General features: G+C 47.0%; 1 protein-coding gene across 1 annotated transcript; it reads right to left on the reverse strand.

Moving 5' to 3' along the window:
- Positions 1 to 12,109: 12,109 nt before the first annotated feature.
- Positions 12,110 to 21,782, reverse strand: TFAP2C (transcription factor AP-2 gamma; the record flags this gene model as incomplete). The annotated part of the gene is made up of 7 exons (XM_082007089.1): positions 12,110 to 13,789; positions 15,597 to 15,738; positions 17,171 to 17,289; positions 17,991 to 18,213; positions 19,702 to 19,753; positions 19,984 to 20,460; positions 21,735 to 21,782. The coding sequence occupies 7 exons, from the start codon at positions 21,780 to 21,782 to the stop codon at positions 13,504 to 13,506; spliced, it is 1,347 nt and encodes a 448-aa protein (XP_081863215.1). The 3' UTR covers positions 12,110 to 13,503.
- Between the last annotated feature and the right edge of the window lie 435 nt (positions 21,783 to 22,217).

A 22,217-nucleotide genomic window follows, 5' to 3' on the forward strand; every position in this document is an offset into this window, starting at 1 on the left:
TTACAACAACGTAGCATGATCTTGACATACAGGATGTCAGAACCATTATAAACCCCTTTATTCCAGAACGATGTCTTTTGTGCTTAGAGGCATGCTTGCTATTCATAGATCTACTGCTCAGCTGTTCCAGTTTTTAGTTCTGCATAAATGCCCACTCATTATGTCCAGAGGGTTTTGCCTGTAGCTTTGTGTTTGTAGCCTTGAGGCAAATGTCTTGATGGCTTAGGGAACTCGTAGGGAATGACCAAATAACATCGGATTTTCCACAGCAACGAAGCCATTATGGGACAGCATTTCTATGTAACAGCACCCTTCAGTGTGCAGTCATTATAACTAAGGATTTAACCAGGCTCTGGGGACACAACAAAATCACTTTGAAGCCAAAAATCCACAGTGAAATCTTAAGCATTAGATTTCTGAAATGCTTCTCAGAACTGCTTGAGTCAGGCAGCTTTGTCAGTTACAGTAAAACCAAGCAAAAGGGAAGGAGTTTTATGCACATCTTAAGCACGAATCCAAGTACTCAGACCTGTGCATGCAGAGCTCCGTTGCACACACAGTTTTTTGCAGTTGCATACGGAGCCATTGTAAGCACACACACAAGTCCTAGTTAACGTTAATATTTTTAAGAACAGAATTTCAGCTATTGCTCACAATTGTGAGGAAAATCTGTAGGTAGGCTGTAAGAGATTACAACAAGCCTTTGTAATCCTCATAGCCCAGGGAATCCAGAGCCCGAAATCTGGCCCATTTCAGCACGGTGCTCCCCACTGACCGAGTAAGGAATTGGGTTCCTGCTGAATTAGAGGTCTGTGCAGATCAGGTTTACAACAGAGAAAGAAGGAAAGTTCGGGATAAAAAGAATCAAGGATATAGCATAAACCCTGGGTGAAAACAGTGTTGCACAGGTGTGGTGGGTTGACCTTGAACTGCAGCCACCCAGCCAGCCGTGCTCTCACCCCCTCCTCAACAGGAAAGAAAGTAAAATGAAAAAGCTCATGGGTCAAGACAAAACGCAGGGAGAGCCCTTACCAGTTACTGTCGTGAGTGAAACAGACTGGATTTGGGGAAAGCTAATGTATTGCCAATTCAAACAGATTTGGATGGTGAGAAAAAAAGACAAAATTAAAATACCACCTCCCTCCTCCCTTCTTTCCAGGCCCCGCCTCGCTCCTTCATTCCCAACTCCTCTACCTCCCACCCAGTGCTCTGAGTGGCATGGTGGGCACGGGGCACAGGGCCCTCCCTGAACCTCCATCCCCCTCATGCTTTTCCCCTGCTCCAGCCCAAGTCCTCTGTGGGCTGCGGGGGGATCTCTGCTCCAGCACCTTGAGCACCTCCTCGGGGACGGCAGAGCTGACTCTCACACCTTTTCCTCTCGCTCCCGGGCAGCATTTTGCCCTTTCTTTTACCTGTTTTCACAAAGATGCCCCGCGCACCACCGACAGGCCCAGCTGCGGGGCCGCTGAGGAACCAGCCGGAACCCGCACGGGGCAGCCCCTCACCTCTCCTCGCAGAGGCCCCTGCAGCCCGCCGGCAGCACCTGGGCACGGACCCCCGTGCAGCAAGCGAAATACAGACTTTGAGAAGCCATAAGGAAACACTGTGTCTCTCCAGTGAGGGAATCTTTCAAATTGGAAAGGAAATTATAGCCAAAACCTATCAAAACTTCCTCCCACTCTTTGCTCTGAGGGCCAGACAGCACCTGCACGGCTGTTCATCCATGCAGGCTTGCAACAGGAGAGTCCCCCCACTGCCACCCCAACTGCCCTCGGTGCCAAGAGCTGGAAGAGGAGCTCATGCAGAAAGAGTGGCCATTTTGATGGGGAGTGTGTGGAAATAACCATATGCAGAGCAATTTGCGTGAGGCAGCCCACACCCCTCATCCACAGACCTTGTGTGGAGCCATCGTTAATGAGCTCCCAGTCATGCACATGAGAAACTCCACCGGTGCTTCAAGGAGAGGAGGCAGGACACCTGCCTGCTGCACATATGGCCACTTTCCCCCAACAAAGGCAGGGAACGAAATTCTGCCAAGGACAGCACACGGAGTGGCATGGTTCAGAGAGCACAGTGCCCCAGTTCCACCATTACTGGGAGAGCAAGAACAAGGCACAAGCTTCCAGCTGGTTCCTTCCACCCCTTAACACAAAGCGCCCCAAGAAAGCCAGCGTTTTACCCAGCACACGTCTCTGAGGATGGGAAGCTATGCTTTGGTAAATCTGCAGAGATGCTAAGGGTTGGATAAGAGCTGCATTGACGAGGCAGGAAGTTGAAGCATGGATCAGAAATGCATGACTGCATAGAAAAATCAGAGGTGTACCAAGACAAGCGACCCTTTTGTATAATAAGGTGATGTGGCCCAGCACTGGAATGCAATGGAAAAGGGGCTCCCAGTCACATCCTTCCCCAGTTTGTAACCCTTGCATGCAAGGGCTATCATATTTTGACGTGACTCAGAATAGCTAACTACAGAGCAGGGATTTGTCTGACTGCGCATCTCGCCCCAGATACAGCATGATTTTTGCATCTCCAAGAAGGCTGGATTAATAGCAGCAGCCAGCAACGTCACTGTCACAACAAGTTAGTGCTGCCAAGAGAAGTAACAGGAAGAATAACCTCTATACTACAGAGGCTTACAAAATGGTTCAACCCAGCGGCATCGCTAGGCAGTGTTTTAGCCCAGCAGTGACTCACCAGAAATGCTCACATGCTCCTCATGCTGGAAAATACCGTGGAAGCCTCCCCTCTGCAAGTCCTGTAACAGCCCTGCTGCGGCCAGGCTGCAGTCGTCACGGCCTGGAAGAGCACTTGGGCATTTTACCCTCAGCTTCTTCCCTCCCGAGGGATGCAATTTCCTACCTGCCCTGGTGACTCTGGATTTTAACCCTGATGGAAGAAAGAAACTAGGTCTCGGGGTTTGTTTTTTTTTCAGGTACATATTTTTGAGAAGGGTGTACGTTCTTTGACACCTTTCCTTTGGATTATAAAGGTCAGCTAACACATGCCAGAGGGAACACTCTCCTTTCACAGTGACTAAAAACAAAAAAAAAATGGAGAGAAAGAAGTTTAGTTCTCTCCACTATTTGCCCAGTTCAGGCTTCATAAATTTTCAGGTTTATTGCTCAGACACAATAACTTTCTTTCCTTCAAACTGCTCTTTTGGTTAAACTGGGAACCACAGCTTTTGTTGTCCATGAAGCACTTGAGACACAGTCCCAAAGTTGCCTGCATATGATAGTCTTTCAAGCCTCAGAAATAAGTACAGGACACAAGAGTCAACTAAAGAGATTTTCAGCAGCCAAATGTCAAATCACCAGCTCCAGGAATCGGCTCTCACACCCAGCAGCAGCAGCACAGACTGGTTGCTTGACTCGTTATTGTAATGTGGCTCATTAAACTCCAAAGAGAGGATATTCCACAACATCCTAGCTCCAGCGCATCATATAATAACCATTTCCACCTTTCTGAGTGGAAGGTGTGTTGACACCCCTAAATACACACTGACCCAGGCCATATTTAGGGTGCAGGGAACTGCATGTAAGAACCACAAGAAGAGTTGGCTTTCCTTGTGTCATCCTGATAACAGCAGTGCAAACACACAGCCTATCCCAGATCTGTGCAGGGACACACTTCAAAAGGCAGAGATATAAACCCCAGGGAAGAAAGGATGGGAAGAACGGGAAGAAAGAAGCAGAAAAACGTGTAGAGATACAGAGTGTTGCAAGTTAAATGAGCCATGTTAGCACAGACAGGGAGCTATTCCTCCATGCAATCCTCTCTTTCGACATGTTTGTGTATTTCCTTTTTTTTTTTTTTTTTTTTTTACTGTTTTTAAGTTTGCACTGGAGATTCCCCCCTGCCTGACCTGTAATTTTGTGAAATAAGCCTCATAAGAGATGTGAAAGGGGAGGGGGGAAGTGAAGAGTCATGATTAAAATCTAAAAAAGTTAAAATTTTTCACCAGACACAAGTCCAGTTCCTTGTACAACCACTTTATACTGGCCGTGCTGACAGTATAGATTTCCTCTCCATGGCACTTTTCACACCAGGACCACAGTGTGGGCCCACTCACACCTCTCCCAGGGCAAGCAGCTATTTGCCTTTTTAGACATGTCTTTTTGATCTGCAAAGTGCTTAGGTACTTCACTGCTATTTATTTCAGTAGGCAGTCAGGGGCCCTAAATATGCGCCTGATCTAGCCATAGATACTTCAGATGTAGGTCGCTGTAACAAGACACGAATTTATATCTCCTGCATCCAGAGCAAGCAGCTGCCACTGCCTTTGCCTCTGCACAGGGATGAGCACAGCCACATCCGTGGGCATAGCCATGGACACCATTGCCAAGTCCTGGGGAAGAGCTGAAGACCACAACTTTGGGAGTCCTGCAGGGAGTGGTTGAGCGAGGGATTAGCAAACCAAACCCTGCTAAAACAAAGCCTTTCAGGAAATCCAATACTGCCTTTCATTCAAGTCTCTTCATCACCTACAAGTATAGGGCTGTGCTGGAAGCAGTTTGGTTGGTTCAGTTAAACCAGCTATTAAAATCGTAGCCAGTTCCTTAAGCAACAGCTGAAAATAACTTCCAGCCAGCTGTGCTGCCCAGCCTGGCCACCCCATTCCCAGAGAGGGAGCTGGGCATCTGCCCTGCCACAGCCCAGGAGCACCATGTGCCCCCAAGTTCCAGGCTTTCAGGGGACCAGATGACTGTAATTTCTGTAAAAGCCCACATTTGCAGCCAGCAGGGATGGGTTTTGCCTTCTGCCCTCCCCAAAGCGGTGAATTTCTCTGCTCTCTTTTTTGAGTGCAGCAGCTGTAGCCAGTGAGGTCCATGACCGCTGCTACACTCAGAGAGATTTATCAGACTTTCACAAGCACCAGCCAGCATTTCCTAACGCATCGCAGCAGAGACGTTGTCGAAGCTTTGCAGTTTCCTAGAATTTTTTCCCCTTACCTCCACATTTTTTTCCCCTAAAGAACTGGTGCAGGATTAGCCCCTATGGGAAGGGGTACGCCCAGTGCAGGAGGCACGTACAGCTGAGCGACAAGTCATCAGCAGCCTCATCCACGCCGCGGCCTTTGCACGAAATACACTCGCTCCCAGCGAGCCAGCGCTGGCCGAGTCTGCCAGTAAGGTGCATTTTTGGAGATCATAGGCCATTCGCTGACCTCTGCATTAGCATCCGAGTCACCCACTGTAATTAGGCAAAGTAAGAACGCCTTGGTTTTGTGACTCGACAAGCTTTGGCAACCGTCTCCACGCCACAGCCCTGCTGCGGAAGGAGGGTTTTCTCCTACGTGCGGCATCCAACAGGTTTGGAGAAGCAGCTCTTTCAAAAGGGATGAGTTTCGCCGTCACTGGTCCCATATTTGCTTTCTGTTTATGGTCCAGCCTCTAGGTTTTTGTTTTCCTCAAGTACATGCACACTATGACAGGTTTCCAAAGTAGACAGTCACCCTTGAAACAGTTTCAAGCCCAATTACTGACACTGTCATTTTGGAAACCACAGGTTTCTGATATCCCATTTTTTTAAAGCTCTTTCACCCATTTTCTTCCCTTTTATGCAAAAAGGAAAAAAAAAAAAAAAAAAAGAGTTTCCTCCGTTTTAATCTTGTAAAACACATTATGCAAATTTACGGGTTTTATGTAAGATGATGGCCTGCGGCCATATCACCCCTGGCCCCGGCTGTGATCTCGTCAGATCTGCCAGCCCCAACAGGCCGGGGCCTGCTCGGCGCTGGCTGCGAGACCTCCGGAGCGAGCCAGGTGCTGCCGGAGCCGGGCGGTGGTTCGGTAGGTGGCCCCCGCCGCTCTGAGTCAGCGCCCACGGGGTGCTGAGCGCGACCCACCCGCCGCGGCACGCGCGGGGGCCGAGGTAGAGCCCGGGACCCGCGTGCGGAGGCTCCAGAGCGTCGCCGCGTCACGGCTCGGCGGGCAAAGCGCGTCCAAGGTGAAACCTCAAGGTTTTCAAGAAAGCGTCGAGGGAGAACATTCACCAGGTCCTGACCAACCCAGACAGTGCTGTTTGAAGCAATCCAGACAGCTGATCACGCCTTTTTTTTCCCCTCCCTCATGTTTTGAGCTACTTGAGAAAAATGACTGCAAAGGAAATCCCATAATTGATTTAACAGGTTTCTCTCACCTTTTTAGCTATCACCCAACGACTCGTTCTCATCTTTACCTTTATGATGCAATTTGCTATGCCGTACCTTGCCAGCAAATACAAAAAAAAAAAAGGATTAATTTTAGCTACACTTCTCTTGCTTTTTAACACCACAACCACACAAGTCCTGAAAAATACCAGACAGAGCTCATTTTTACTGCAAACGTTAACAAAGATCACGGATCACCCTAACTTCTTCCCCCAGTCTAGCAGATTTTCTGGAGAAGTCCCTGGAAACACTCTCTGCAGGGAGTTAACAGGAGCACCTCACAACAGCCTCACCAGGATCTTATCAACTTTTATCTTCCACCAGACAAAGCCACCGAGTACAGGCGTTTATTTGCCAGGACAATACAAAGATTTCCTACTATTAGAGCTAGAAAACAGTACTTGAGGCTCTGAAGGGGAGACCCTGCCATTTACCTAGAAGCATGCATAATTTTTCTCCTCCTTTAACAACGACCTCATACACATGCAGATGTACCCTGCCTACAGCCCCTGCACACCCTGCCATCAGGCACCCGCAGCAGACGGAGGAGAAGCCTCACCTTTGCTGAGGAGATGGCGCTGGCAAGTCCTACGGAAGGAGCTACAACCCCATAATACTCAGGAAGAAGTGTTTCAGGCTCACCTCTGCTGCGCTGCTGAAGTCAATCAGCCCAAAACCCAGGTGATCCCCCTCACATAATCAGATGACCTCACAGCCTAATTCCTAAATGTGCTTCAGCCTGGGCTTCTAGGAACTCGTGTGTGAGGGCTGGAAAACGGTAACCTCTACAGTAAGGCAAAAATGGTAGCTCCAAGTAATGCCTCCATCCGCATTACATCTTTGCCTGAGTCACATTAACTGGTTACAGCCTAGTTAAAAGCTATAAATTTTTAACTTAATATAATAAGACCTCAGCTGTGAAAGAGCTTTTTCCTCTTATGAGGGCAGGGCCAGAACCCATCTGCACTAATGTATTCAATAATATCCCCACTGGGGTTTCTTGTTCAAGGTTGTAAAGAACCAGAGCCTTGTCCAATGTGCTTCTGGCATAGAAAATACCCAGATTTGGGCTTAAATGCCACAGTTGACTTGGTTTTGGGTCTCCAGTGTAAGAACTCCCTGCTGAGAGGTTTGGTGGTCATTACTTTCTTCGGACACCCAAGGATAGATGTCAACACTGGACAGTGGCTTCTGGCAGTTCAGGACCTGCCCTAGGTCCCAGTGACACATTGAGCCATCTGGCTTCCTCTGCACCTACGTGCACCTTGAGCTCTGAAAATCGCGCGGTTTCCTGGCATCTCCACCTCTGAACATCCTCCAGCTTCTCTCATGTTTTCTCTGGATTTCACCACACCTTAGCCTTAAATATAGAGCACCATTTTGGTGTAATTAGAGATTCTTAATTAATTAGAGTTATAGATTTAAGGATTCAAAGCTTGACAAATGAGCTCAGGTAAATTTTGCTGCAACAGTCGGAGAAAATTACTGGTCCCAGGTACCTGCCCTACCCCTCTGCTGGAGGTTAATTACTGTTTCTCTTGCACAGCCAAAAACATGTGTGCCTCCATCCCAGCTGCTCCAGCTCACAGTCCAGCACCCAGCTCAGCTCCACCGTCACCCAGCTGCCTGGCTGCAGCAAGGCACGGGCTGTGCTCTGCCTCTGCCCCTCCGTCCTCCAGCAGACGCGGCGGAGGATGACCCCGTACCTGCGGCCCTGGCAGCAGGGCTCATGGCTGCAGGTCTTCTCCTTCACCCCTTGTGGCTTTTTCAGGTCTATGGTCTTCCAGCAACAAGCAGCAGCGCAACGGCCTGACACAATGTAAAGGGCATCTTACTGCCCTACAAAGGTAAAATAAAGCATTTCACACAATATGCCTCAAAACCTGCACTGTTCATGTGGTTTATTTGGGTTTTTTCTTCTTTCTCTTTGGATTTGATGTGATGCAAAGGAGAAAGGACAGGATGAGGACCTGGCAGAAGTAGTTTCTGCTCCCAGATAGACATTGTCCTACTGGAGGGCTACAATTGAACATTTTCCCTTCTCCCTGTTTTAGCATCCCTGTGTATAACAAGGGAGCTGGCATCATTTTAGACCACTTGCTGTTGTTACTAAAGAACTCCTTCAATTAACTAGGAATCAGTTTTTTATTCCACTGATCAGCTGAAGAATGCTACCTTTCACTTCCACTCCAACTGCTACCTTTCCCTCAGTTTTATGCAGATTGACCTAGAAATATAAGCTCTAAAGCTCACCTAAAAGATGATTATTATAATATAATAAAAAGATATTATATTGTACATCTCTGAACTTTCTGCTATATTAATGAACAAGTGTTTGAATTTTGTGGCAGAGAGCACAAGTGTCTGTATGATTATATGTTTTTAATTTTAAATTATGGGTAAAACTGTAAATCAAATGGAATATTCAGAGAATGTGTCATGGAATAGTAGTAGCCTGTGAGCAAGGCCTTCACAAGAACCAGTCAAAAAGTGCCGTTTAGCCAAAAGAAAGGAAAAATGAAATTTTTGTGGCCAGCCCTTACACAACAATGGCCCATGGAAACCAGCTGGAACATTCTTGTAAGACATGCAAGAATATCCAGTGAACGCAAAATGGCATCTGAAACTGGGAGAAAGCTTATTTATATAACCCTATGAAAGTGAAAATGAAAGAGGGAGAAGGCAGCAAGTGAGACAGAACAATTTAATGATTTGTTAAAAACATGGTTCCAGCACAGGCCCCGTGTACTTTTGACAGAGATGGTCACCCATGCAGCTACGTGGATAATGTGGCACCAGGCAATAGGCAGCAGCAATAGCCAGGCACCGTAGAAATGTTGTGACCGACCACAACTGGTTTGGATAAGGCACAGATTTTGCAAAGGCTCTTGCAAACGGTATCTCTGGCTGTGGCCAAGGTTTAGGAACAAATTCTCATTTGCATGGTTCCATATGCATTTCCTGTGGCTCACCACCAGGCCTCGGGTCACAAACCCAACAGGACCCCAGAGCACTCGGCAAAACCAGCTCCAGGTTCCCTGTACAAAAACCTGCAAATATCAACAAACAGAAACATGTTTTGGGGATTTCTTCTAGCGAGTGGGAAGCATGTTTGTCCCTAACCTCATAATGTTCTTTTAGTGAAGTAGCAGTTTTGGGATAAAATTGTAACAGCACCCTAAAAAAATAAATAAATTTTAAAAAATCACCAAGCTTTTATTGCAGAATGCGTCACAGAAAGCAGCCCAAACCCACTGCCAGGACTGAGGCTGCACACCATTAGGCCAAAATAACTACAGGGATGTACATAAACATCACACGCGGGAAAAAATAGAGCAGAAAGGGCTGCCACAAATAAGCACAGCAGGCTATCACAGCAAGTTAGACCCATTTCAAGATGCATTGCTGGGTTTATTCCTATTGCAAAAGTCTGAGGGAGCAGAAGAACAGACAGCAGTAAGGCTGTGGCCAAAAGAGGCAGGGTGAGACGAACCATTTGTAAATAACAGTGAAACAAGTGAAGGGTAAAGCAAAAACTGAGAGTCAAAAATGAAGTTAACTTAAATCTGTTACTAAATTACAACAGAAGTTCATTGTTTTTCCTTGTTTTCTTATCTAGTACTAGTTTTGCATCATTATTTCTCTCTGAAGCTGTGAACACTAGGAAAAAAAAAAATCTTTTTAAACCACCACGGAGTCAGATGATTTCATGAACTGGGGCTTTGAACAATCATCAGATTTGCAATTAATAATCTGTAGCAGGCGGGTTGCCTGGCAGGTGGTAGGGTCACAAGGGCCATGCCCTCAGCTGCGCAGGTGGAGGGAAGCGGCACTGCGTGGGAAGACCCCGGCATCCTCCGATACCTGGCTGCTGCCCATGGCCAGGCGAGAGATGGTTGGAATATTTTCTTTTTCCGCAAGCCATTTTTATACTGTGACGTGCGTTCAACTATTTTGTGGGTATGTATCAAATAACATTTTTGCAGAAGGGCAACACTTAAAATGGTCCATTTCAACTTCAGGATTTTTACTTTTAAATCCTAATAATGTCATTTTCCCTTATATAAGCACCAAACCCATTATTTTTCTGGGAGAAGGGCAAAGGACAAGATTGGACACAGTCATCTGAATATGGACAGTCATCTGAGTATTCCCTTTTCAAAGGGGGAAAAAAAGTGGAACTTCAGAGGAGTCTTACATTAGAACTTCTTTTTCTTTTAGCCAGCCTGGGGAATAGCCTATGTAAAAGCAGTAAAAAGCATGAAATTTTGAGGATCAGGAAAAAGCAAACACACACCTTCCTGTGCATTCAGATTAACTCTGTGCTTTTTAGATTTCACAAGAAGTTACTAACCTATTACATTTTCCCTAATATTAATAATTTTGGATGACAGAAAATTTCAGATCACAGTTTAACTGTTCTCTTCAGTGAATGGAGCAGAAGGCATTGTTCTTGTTTCATATTACTGGCACAGCTTATAAGGTAGTTGAGCCTCAAAATAATGTACCATCTAAAATATACAGTAGAGGAAAAGCATTAAGGTAATGGAAACTCAACATTTCTAATGTTCCAAACATATAAATAGAACCCAAGTCAGTACATTAGACAATTGACTGGCTTTGCTTGAATGCACACAAGAATAAATGGAAACATCCTTATTTCCTATCCCAAGGGGCAATTATTTCACAGCCTGGTTTTGTGCATTAATAAAAAGGAAGATTCCATTGTCTGGTAGCTAAAATATCTTACTATATATGCTGTATAAGCAGTCCAACAGCAGAAACAGAAGAAAAACCCAGAACTCTAGCATCACATTCTCCAAATGAGCTCTTACCATACCTAACATATTTCTGTGTGTATACACAAATATAATAAAATAAAAATATATTATCAGAGTGGTATATTATTTGTATATTTTAGAAGTTCTGCTGGTCATCACGTGTCCTGACTACGCTTGTTTCTACAGATGGTCCAAAATGCTTATTTCTCAACTGCTACAATCAGTCTAACAAATGCAAAGACTGGAATTTCACACCTCTTTAGGAGAGAAGGGGATGGGATTGCTACCCAGAAAACAGCTTTCTCCCAGCTCACCACTGATACTCATTCATTTCTTTGAGCTTCCCTTCCCTTTCTTCTCCCTGCACACCTTCAGTAGCTTGCCTGTACCCTTTAGAGGGGGAAAAAAAAAGAATTTACAAACAAAGTATTAAAAAATGATACGTATGGCCTCTTCTCCACACCTCTGAAAGAAACACTGCCATGATGCAAACCAAATTCTTACCCACAGTTAGGTCCAGCATCACCATCGGTAACATTTGCCCTAGCCACACGCCTGACGGACTGATCGGGTGCCAAAAGGTCAAAGCCAGACTAAAGCCCGGGCTGGTGGTGTTCCCTTTTCAGGAATCGCTGAAAAAACGTTTCTCTTCAGGAAGGTGTGTTTGGCTGTCTCAAACGCAAAACACCAAACGTCCCTGAAAGCCTCAGATCCTGCCTCACCACTTCCGCACAGAGTTCTTTGGGGACTTTCTGCAAAATGCTGTAAACTTCCTTAAATCAGTAAAATTGGGCTGAAACCAGATGGGAGACCTATCAAATTTCACACGCCAGGATTTTGCAAATATTTGTCCAAGTCAGATTCACTAGAAGACAAAGCTGGTAGGATTGATTTTTATTTAGCGGGAGCCTTGCAGTTTGTGCTTAAGCTGCCTATTTAAATAGGCAGCTAACATGATAATGACATTTTAGGAAGAAAAAAAAAGATTCTTGGAGATACATAACGTGTTTAATTGAAACCATTAGTTTTACTGGCAAACAGCTTCATATTTCTGTTCTGTTAATCCGAACAAAGTGCTGCAATTATGACTCAATACATAATGTCCTCTAGTGCTACTCGCCCCACATTCCCGAAGTATAGAAAGAAAACAAAACTGTTTTCAGTTAACGAAACATTCCATGCTTCTATCCAGAATACTTTTATTATATGGTTATCATATACATCAGGAATTATATTGGGAACATTTACAAATATGTAAAGATATTTCAGAGCCTCCGTTATTCACATACACACTAACTCACACACTCATTTTGCATGTCTAGTCAGCTATCGGGTGAATGATGCACAAAATTATTGCTTTGTGAACATACACCTCAGATTAGATTTAATCTTCAGTGGCAAGAATTGAGATATTTTAAAAAAACAAGTCTTAAATACCCTGTATAACATACCTGTGCATAAACCTAAAGATATGTTTAGCTTACCCATTACCTTTGAAATACTTACCAAAATTAAAATTTGAAACCCATTTATAAAAAAAAGTATTAAAAAGTTCACCATTATTTACATATCCGATTAAATTACACATAAATAAATATTTACATTCAACATACTGCTTCCCTTAATACACATAAAGCCTCCCTGGAAATATTTTTTTGGCCTTAATAGGCAAAAAAAAAAAAAAAAAAAATTCAAAAAAAAAAAGTTATGTGCCTATTCTTTCAAGTTTCCCCCCCAATTTAAAAACAAAATAAATATGTGAATAAAGCTGCAATATCCTTAGACACAGAAAGTGAATTTTCTGAAAGCATTTTCATTTTGAACTATTCCTTGTTAAAAAAGTATCAAGATAGCAGCCAACACTACTACAGTTTTTAAAAGCCTGAATATTTCCATGAAAATAAACATGTCAAATGCCATCAGACAACTTTTAAATCTAGCAGGATTTTAGTACTCTCCTATGGTAATCTGAAAATAAAGAAAAATATAAAGAAAATCAAACAAAAAAAAACAACCCACAGAATAATCTTACTATTTTCAGGTGTTTATGAAAAATTTTAATGTACATAAATCTATATACCATTGTTTAATACTGCTTTATTGTTACTGTTGCATTTAGAGAGAATAAAACCCTGAAATTGTACCAGATAACAAATAGGCTTCCATCTAAAATCTTTATCTTAAAAGCTATACACGAAGCAGGTCACCACTAGATATTTAGATGTGGAAAAGAAATCTAAATATATCTCTTTGCAGATTTCCATCAAGACCCCTTTATAGCACCACTTTTACAGCAAAGGATTTCGATACGCTCGTACCAAATACTTATCTTCTGGTAATTGCTTCCACAGATAAGGGATACTGCAGCTTTTGGAAAGACTTGTCTCATGGATCCAGGGGGAGTGAAGATCCTGAATAAGATGATTTTTTTTTCCTTTTTCCCCCTCCTTTCTTAAAAAAACAAAGAACAAAACAAAAAAAACCCCACCCAAATCACTATGTTCCCCCCAGCAAGAAGATCCCAGTCTGTGTTTAGGAGGAAGAGTTTAAAGTCTGGTTTCTCTCCTTTTACTTCCTGTGCTTATCCATTTTATCAATGCTTTTGTTGGTTTCTGCAGGGCTCTGGTCGCCAGTGTTCATGTACGTTTTGTCTGCTATTTTTAATGCTTCATTTAGGTAGTTCTGGACGGATGTCATGGCAGCGCAGATGGCAGCACTCCCAAAGCCATGTGTGATCAGGCTAAAATGAGTCAAACAGCCCTGGATGCCAGGGTCCAAGATGGGACTAGGTCTCGTGTTTCCAAGAGGAGTTCTGTCCTGAGTGAGGAGGTCTGTGAATTCCTTACAAATCTGCCTGCAAGACACAAGGTGATCACACTTTACACTGCGGTGGGAACTTGCACAAAAGCAAATAAATAAATAAAAATAACAGAGAAAGTCCATGTCAAGTATTTGGTTGTGATGTGGGAATTAAGAATTTTCAGAAATTCCTTAGTCCATCAGCAGGACTATCTAAAATTAAAGCCTATTTATTAGCACCGGTTTCTGATGAACCTTTGCTATATCTATGTCACAAAGCCACGTACACACTCCACAAAATAGTCTCCCTGCCTCTGGTGTCTGGCGGGCTCGGTGTCATTTGCTCTAGATTTTAAGGGGGAGTGGGAATTTGGGGCTAGTTTCTGTGAGAACTTCCACAGCTGCAGTTAAGTGATTTAGAAAGACTAAAGCAGCTGAATAGGAGATTCAATTTAGTTGTGCGTATTATATGTATATGCCCCCTTTAGTAAGGAGCTGGGCCCTGATCCTGCAAACACTAACACATGTGCCTGGCAAAACATGAACGGTTAATAATGCTCAAGCATATGTTGTTTGCTGCTTGTAAATCTGTCCCCTTGGTAGGATTTCACAGGAGCTGAGCAATCTTAACAGAATCATCACTTCATCAGAATTTCTCAATCACAATCATCCAAGAGGTGGTTGTTATTAATGCTAATAACAATACCAATAATAATAATACTGAAGAGCAGAAGGGGTACTACTCAGTAAAAAGCATAAGGCTCAAGCTGTAGGAAAGAGAAAGACTATATTTCTAAGAAATATTTTTGTAAGAGAAGGTCTCTTTCAGGGAAAGATGATGTATTAATTCAGCAACAGGAGGAGTGTTTTACATGCCTGATCCGAGCCCAAAGTCAGGGCAACTCTGCAGTTTAAGCAGGCGCTTCTCAGATCCTCTGCGGAGCAAGGGTGCCTTCAAAAGCAAGGAACTGCACCAGCCCCAAACCAGAAAAGATCTCAGACCAGAACAGATCATGAACGGAAGGCTTTGTCAAACCTCAGCCTGGGAAGGCTGGGGGTGGGGGAGAAGGGGACAGCGAGCACCCCAGCTACTGGTTTGAGAGAAGCGTCACTCAACACAGGTATTGCCTGCTCAGGGCACCGCTCATTTACTGGTACAAGTGCCTGCAGAGCAGCAGTATCAAGCTTTGTAATAGGAATTTAGCTTAAGTACAGGGGCTTTGCACATCTACCGAAGGTTGGCTTTCACTGAACTACAGAAATCTTCAGCCATAATTGTGAAAAGGGACCATCCAGAGCTCTGGACTGCTCACGTCCTGTGGGGGACGTGGAACTGCTCGCCAAAAGCAGCTACGAGGATGCAGCGGCCAAGCTGCGCTTGCGCCCAGCACGTCCTCCCTGGGATGCCCCTCTGGGCTGCAGGTACGCAGAGGTGGGTGACCACCTCCTGCCCGGTTCATGGTCCTGGGCCACACCTGCTCTGCAGGCCCTCAACCCTGTCAGACAGAGGGACATCTTTTTCTTACAGATATAGGAAAAAACCATAGAAAAAGTCCTGTACCGGGACGGTTATGTTTTCTAAGTTTTTACTATGATTAAAAGAAAAAAAAAAAAAAAAAAAGGACAGAGCTGATCCAAACTGCTTTAGGGTTATTGTACAGGGTTGTTACTATTATTATTGGTTCAGACTAAAATAACTGCTGCCATAGTTCAATTCAAACCAAAACCAAATAAAAAGAATTGCTTCATCTCCCTCATTAAAGTTACACATGAAAATGTACCAAACTGTCCCCAGTCACAGATACTCATGGTCAGACAAAAGGAGAAGGAAAAAAAAACCAAAGCCCAAGCCCAAAACTTACTTTGCAGCAAGAAGCATATTCTTCCTGTTTGCCATTTCATTGCGGCCCATGTGTGGTCTCGTTAAATATTCAGCCACTGCTTTGGAAGGAAACTCTGTCTCACAAACATAACCGAAGTCACGAGCAAGATGCACAGCTTCACCTGGTGTGAGTAAAAGGGAATGCTTATTAAATGTAGTTCCTTCTATTTATTATAAGGACATCAGGGAAGTTAAGCAAATACTGTGAATTTTTGAAGTATATTCCTATCTTAGAAAGGGGCACTGCTATTTTACCACCATACCACTCATTACCATTTTCTAATTAACAGATCAGTGTTTCTTTATAAGTTTACAACAAGGAAAAAAGACCTACATGGTGACAGTTACAAAAAATAATTCTCTTCCTTTTATAGTGGAAAGAAGAACTCCTGTCTCCATCCAGATTAACTGTCCAGCAAAGACTAGAATTCAGTTTAGAGCAAATTGTCCACTGGTTTAAAAAACCTGGCAACTAAATTCCACTTACATAATAAAGAGTCAAAACTTTCTAATAAGCATTTCCATATAGAAAATAGAATTGTAAGGTGTATAACTAAGCCACTGTTTTGTTGGTTTGGGTGGGTTTTTTTTGTTGTTGTTTTGTTTTTTAAAGGCAATTTAATCAGGCTTTAAAAAATTGATTGGCATGATCAGTGCATTACCTGTAAGGTACATGTGCGCATGTTCACATACATAAGCTCTCTTAAACCCAACTTCCAAAGAAAGGTTTTAAATGGAAGTCTCTGTATTATTTGAGCTGATGTAGGAGTGAAATAGCAGTGAGGTATTGTTATATCATTTTTCACTTCTCAATTGCTGCTTCTATTCCTATTAAATTGTACCACTACCAGGACCTGCTTTAAACAGAAACACAAAACATAACCGCACACACAGGTATATATACACCCTTCAAGTCAACTTAACCGATAGAGGGTCCACATAACACATTACACATTAAAGGGGCTCCAGTTTCCTATCAGGAAGTCAAAAGCTATAAATCTCACTTTATATGCTTGTTTATTAGAAAAGCTTCTGAGGATACCGCTGAGGTAGGGCCAGGCACTGCAGGCAGCTGCCCCGGACTTCTTAAAGTTTCCCAGTAGGGAACCAAACCCACTAGTGTGATGAGTTTCACCCCTTTTGCCTTCCCCGCCTGTCCCTGCAAACACCCTTGCAAAACCAAAACAGCCCAGGCCCCTCGAGAAACGCAGGCTGGACAAACACGCGTGTTGAGCTTGGCGTGTAGAGTCACCACAGCCCTGCCACGCGGCCGTGGGGAGGAGGAGGAGGAGTGTTAGCTGGGTTTGGCAGGTAGGCCTCCGAGGCCAAGGGCTTAGCGACCAGATTTGAAGGGAGAAGAAGGGAAGAGGAGCCCCTCAAAGGCAACACAGCTGCTAGCTGCTGCAATGTCCCCATCATGCTCACTTTAAAATAAACAAAATACTCTCCATTACATTCATTAACTTCCTAGCCTTTCCATGCTTTGCCTGGAGGAGAAAAGCTGTACACAAGGGGGAAAAAAAGTTTATTTTTAAAGACACATTCAAGACTGACCTTCCACCAAAGATGTCAATAGTGTCACATTTGCAGCTTTCCTTCTACCAGCAGGAAGATTCAAGCCAATTTTATCCAGTTTTTCCCTTAATGATCTGCCACCATTTTTAGATTTGGCTCTGTAATTAAAGAGGGGGGGAGGGGGGGAAAAAGGCCTTATTTATCTTCAGGGAACACTTCTTTTTAAAGATGAGGAATTCCAGTTACTGACATTCAATAGGGTTCTACTGGAGGGGGGTGGAAACAGGCTCTTTTCAAGTGACCTACTTTTTAAATGCTCTACTACAAACCAACCAGGATGAAATACAGTAGAGGTCAAAATCAAAATGTTTCAAACTGCACTGTCGAAACCAACAGCTGTCGAACGATCACAAGCCGAATTAAGTGTATGCAAAAAACAACATATAAAGCGTCCTTGTAATGATTAATCAAGACGAGGAGATTTAATCCAAAAATCATTCCATGGGGAAACAGTTTGTCACAGAAATAAGAAAGCTCCATGAGCCATTTTTGAGACAAAAATCCAACTTTAAACAGAGAATGAGAATTGCTGTCAGAGCTGTTAATAGCACTTCTCGAGAAGTAGCAGAAGTGCAAAGAAGTTTTATTTCCAAAGCCTATTAGGATTCAGTGTTGTTTGGCTTCGTAAAAAACAGAAATTTGCTAAAAGGCTTTCTTGACTCCTCCTTGTGCTAATCTGGCTGCTGACGCACACACAAGCACGGGCAGGGGGGGACACGACACAAAAAAAGGAGAAGAAAAAAAAAAAATCACAAATAATAGCCACGGTGGGGCTGGTCGCAGGGGAGTCGCAGCCTACCTTCTGAGCACTCCTCCGAGCAAAGAGGCATTGAGGCACTCGGGGGGCGAGAGCCGTCTCTGCACCTCTGCTACTGTCACTTTGTATTTCGACGTGGAGCTGAGGAGGGAAAGTCTCCCCGGAACCGAACAAAATACTTCATTGGGGTTTATGACAACTCCAATTAATCCATCCTTTTGGCAGGGGAGGCTCAGAGCGCTGTTTTTCGTTAGGGAAATGGGACCTGCGGGAGGAGAAAGGAAAGCAGGTATTTTATCAAAGGGAAAAATAAATAGCAAGTGGCAAGTGAATTTCCTTTCTACAAAAAAAGACGACAGCATTCCGTTTATGCGTTAAATGCCCACAGCCCTGACCCCCGTCCCCAGCATCTCGATGCAGCAGAGAGGTCCCCATGTTTCGCCGCACTAAATTTCAAGGAGATGCCCAGCACGAGAAAGAATATTTTATAAAAACGCACAGAAAAGCACCTCTCTGAAGCGGCATGCTGTAAGTTAGCAAATCCATGCTTTTATAAAAAATCCGATACAACTACAGACTCCAGATTGGCACCCTTCAGCTACTGCCAAAAACCCTTTCCGAGCCGGGACAGAGAGAAGCCTCCCAGCTCCTGCTGGGCTTCATCTTCCACACCTGGCACACACGGATTTAAGAAACCACCCGTGGAATATAATCCCAACAAGTCCATAGACAGAGGGATGCAGCCCAGAAGAGAACTGAAAGCAAAACATGGCTCGTTAATGGCTTCAGCCTTGAGGGGAGCAGGGACAGCAAAGGCTTTGGCGGGGAGCAAGCCACAGACCCAGCTTTCCCATCCCCTCGCTGACCCACCCGGCGAAGCCCCAGTGCTGCGCTGCGGGCTCGCAGCGCCGACCCGAAAGGGTTAAAGAGCCGAGGTCGGCCCCGCTCCCCGGAGGGGGAAAGATTTTTCAGTGGTGCATCTGACAGCGAAATTATTCTCCCATGAGCTCAAGGCAGCAATCAGCGCTCTGACAAACACCGCTGCTTTTCCTCAGTTAGGTATTTGTTTGAAGTCTTCAGAGGAAACTTCCACTCTTTTTTTTTTTTTAAAGCACAAATTTGGTTAAAAACAAAAGCAGGAAAAAAACAAAACCTAAATGATTGTAAATTGAGTCAGTACGTCTTTCTCCTTCCTTAAAACCTCAGCTACAAAACCATTTCGATTAAGATAAATCCGAGCCGGTTTATGCTAGTGAACTCATTCCCTTCTCAAGTCTTGTAAAGGAATTGAAGGGGGAAAAAGCAAAAACAAAACAAACCCCCCACAAACTGTCTTCGAGTGGTGGCAAGAACAACAAAAACCAACCAAAAAAACCATCAGCAGCAGCCGCCCCGTGTCACTTTACACACAGGTATTCCAGAGCAGCGTTAAATTCCGTCCACGGCCCTGGTTTCGATTAAAGCCACAGACGGAAGCGGGACTAGCGTCCCCCGGAGGGGCCTCGCCACTGGGGCTGGCTGCCGCCGCCGGGCCGGGGCAGCGCCGGGGGTCTGTCCCCACGGCAGAGGGGACGGGGCAGCCCCACCACTACCCGCCCTCAAACGGCGCGAGAAAAATCCAGCGGCGACAAAAACTCCTCCACCCGCCCACCCCGACGGGATGTGTCCTTTAAAAGATAGTAAGACGTCAGTTCAGCGGCGCGTCATTAAACTTTTGACAAGGGAAAGTAAGCTGCGGTGCCACCGTACCGACCTTTTCTAATGACTGTCTGGTCGTGCATTAGTAAGTGTTGATCCTCCACGTTCTGGAAAGAGAAAGGGGAGAATGTCTCGCACCTTGAAATGCGGCGAGGGAAGGAACCGGGGGCGCTTTTGGGAAACCCACCCCCGCTCCGAGCACCCCCGTTTTGAGGGAGGAAAGGCGGGTTGTGCTCCAAGGACGAGGAAGAGAAGGGTGGGATGCGGAGAAGGGGACAGTACCCGGCTCCGGCATCTCTGCCAGCCAGGGGGCCGCGGGGGTGGGGGGGATTCTTACCTGCACCTCCTCCATCTGGTGAGCCATGTCGTGCAGACCCAGGTTATCGGCCAGCGCGGAGGCGTCCAGCCCGTGCCCGTGGGGCAGGAGGAGCTCGGAGCGTCGGAACGTTTCCCGGCGGCCGCCGGCCGAGCCGCTCTCCAGCGCCGAGAGGTGGGGGACGAGGCCGGGGCGGCCGTGGGGGGCGAGGCCGGCCGGGTCCTGGCTCTGCCTGTTGGGCCAGGGGCTCTGCTGCTGGCTGGGGGGCGGCGGCGGCGGCTGGTGGAGAGGGCTGATGGAGAAGGGGTCCCCGAGGTGGGAGTAGGGGTCGCTGGACTGGGAGTACGGCAGCGGCTGGTACGGGGGTGGGAAGTAGGGAGGCTGGAAGTCGGAGGCGCCCGAGTGGGAGAGCGGCGGGGCCGGGCTGTACAGGTGCTGGCTGACCGCCGAGAGGTGAGGGAGCCGCGGGTTCCCGTTGCTGCTCCCATCGTGCCGGTCCTGGAAAGCACAGAGGGGTGGGCGAGAAGGGAGGCGGTCGTCAGCGCGGGGCGGGGGGGGGCTCAGGCGGCGGCCCAGGCCCGGGGGCACGCGCCGGACGGCGGCACTTGGTGGCACCGGGGAAGAGGAGAGGAGGAAGGAGAGGAGAGAGGAGAGCAGAGCCGCCCTGCTCCTGCCCGGGGAGCGTCTCTCCTCTTTCTAAGGCACTTCGCTTAAGAAATCGGCCCCAATCCCAGGGAAGAGATGTCCGGCCAGTTCTCACTGCTCGCTCATCACGACTACAACAGCCTGACCCTCACGCTCGTGCAAGTCGTCGGAAGAATCGTTAAAAAGAAAATCCAAATGAGCGACGCAGCCCGATTTGCCACCCCACTGCCCCGGCTGAGGGGGGGACCCCGAGGCCCGGGGCTGCGGACCCGCTGCCCTCGGAGAGAAGGTCCCCGGGCAGCGCAGCCGGAGGCCCCTGGCACCCCGCGTGTCCCCCCCCGGGACGCGCAGCTCTCGCCTCGCCTGACGGCTGCTGGCGCGGCAGGGAGGGACGGCGTTTCGCCCTCCCGCCGTCCCGTCTCTGCTTCTCCCCTGATTTCAAATCTCAGCAGTCAAAGCTTGAATGTCTACATTGAGCTGATCCAGGGATTTAGCAGCTTCTGGCTTCACGGTCATTAAAATAACAGGGCTAGTTAATAAGAGGTGAATGGGGTCCCAATGGAGCGTGAAGCGAGGACTGCAGCTAATCAAGCAGGCGGCCCGCGGCCCATGGGGTCGGGGCGGGACGCAGGGGACACACATGCTTTCGGGAGATCGAAACCCGGGAGCACCGCACGGGGGGTGGGAGACGCTCCCACGAAGGAGGGGAGCGTGGGAAGGAAGGGCCCGAGAGCACTGCCCGGCTCATCCCCTCACCTCCAGGCCCCCTCCCGCCAGGAGTGAGGGGCTGCCCGCCCCGGCCTCCGGCCCCGGCTGCCGCTTCTCCCGCCCGCCCCGCACAGCGCTGGGGGACGCGGGCTCGCTTGTCCCAGCCGGGGCTTTCAACACTGTTTTATTTAAAAGTTCAAAAGACTCGGAGGAAAAAAAAAATTAATTTCGCACTTCCAAAGGAAAAAGAAAATCTTCGGGAAGGGACAAACCCCGCCCGGCGGGGCGGCAGGAGAGCCGGGCGCCGGCTGGAAGCCAGCGAAGAAGGAGGGCAGCCCGGCACGGGGGAGGCAGAGCCCCGCGCTGCCCCACACCGGACCCCCCTTTCCCCACTCTCGACCCCTCCCCGCACTTCTCACCTCGCAGTCCTCTTCATACTTGACATTATCTGCTAGTTTCCACAACATGGCGTCCAGCCTCCAAACCAGGTGTGTGGTGCCGAAAGCAGACTAGAGTTCAGCCCCCCCCCACGGGCGGTAAATCCACGTCGGCGCTGGGGAAGAGGAGCTGCCCCCCGGACGGAGCTCAGTTGGCAGGCATGGAGGCAGACGAAGGACTAAACCTCCGCACTAATGGTCACTCGGGTTTTTTTTCCCTGCCCAGACGCCCTTAATGGCAATAGGATTATCATAACTCCTCCCCAGGGATGGCTTGGGAGCCGCGGCCGCCAGCCACTCAGGAGGGAGCGCGCAGCCTCAAGCCACTCCTTCCGCGCTGCACTCCGCGCCTGCGGAGGGGTGGAGAGGCAGCGCAGAGCCGGGGCCCCCCCTCAGCGCCCCCGGAGCGCTCAGGGCGCGGGGGAGGCCGTCCTGGCCCGCGGGGAAGGGGTCATGAGTGGGCAT

Source organism: Phaethon aethereus (assembly GCF_964289735.1).
Source record: "Phaethon aethereus genome assembly, chromosome: 16".
NCBI classification, from domain to species: Eukaryota; Metazoa; Chordata; class Aves; order Phaethontiformes; family Phaethontidae; genus Phaethon; species Phaethon aethereus.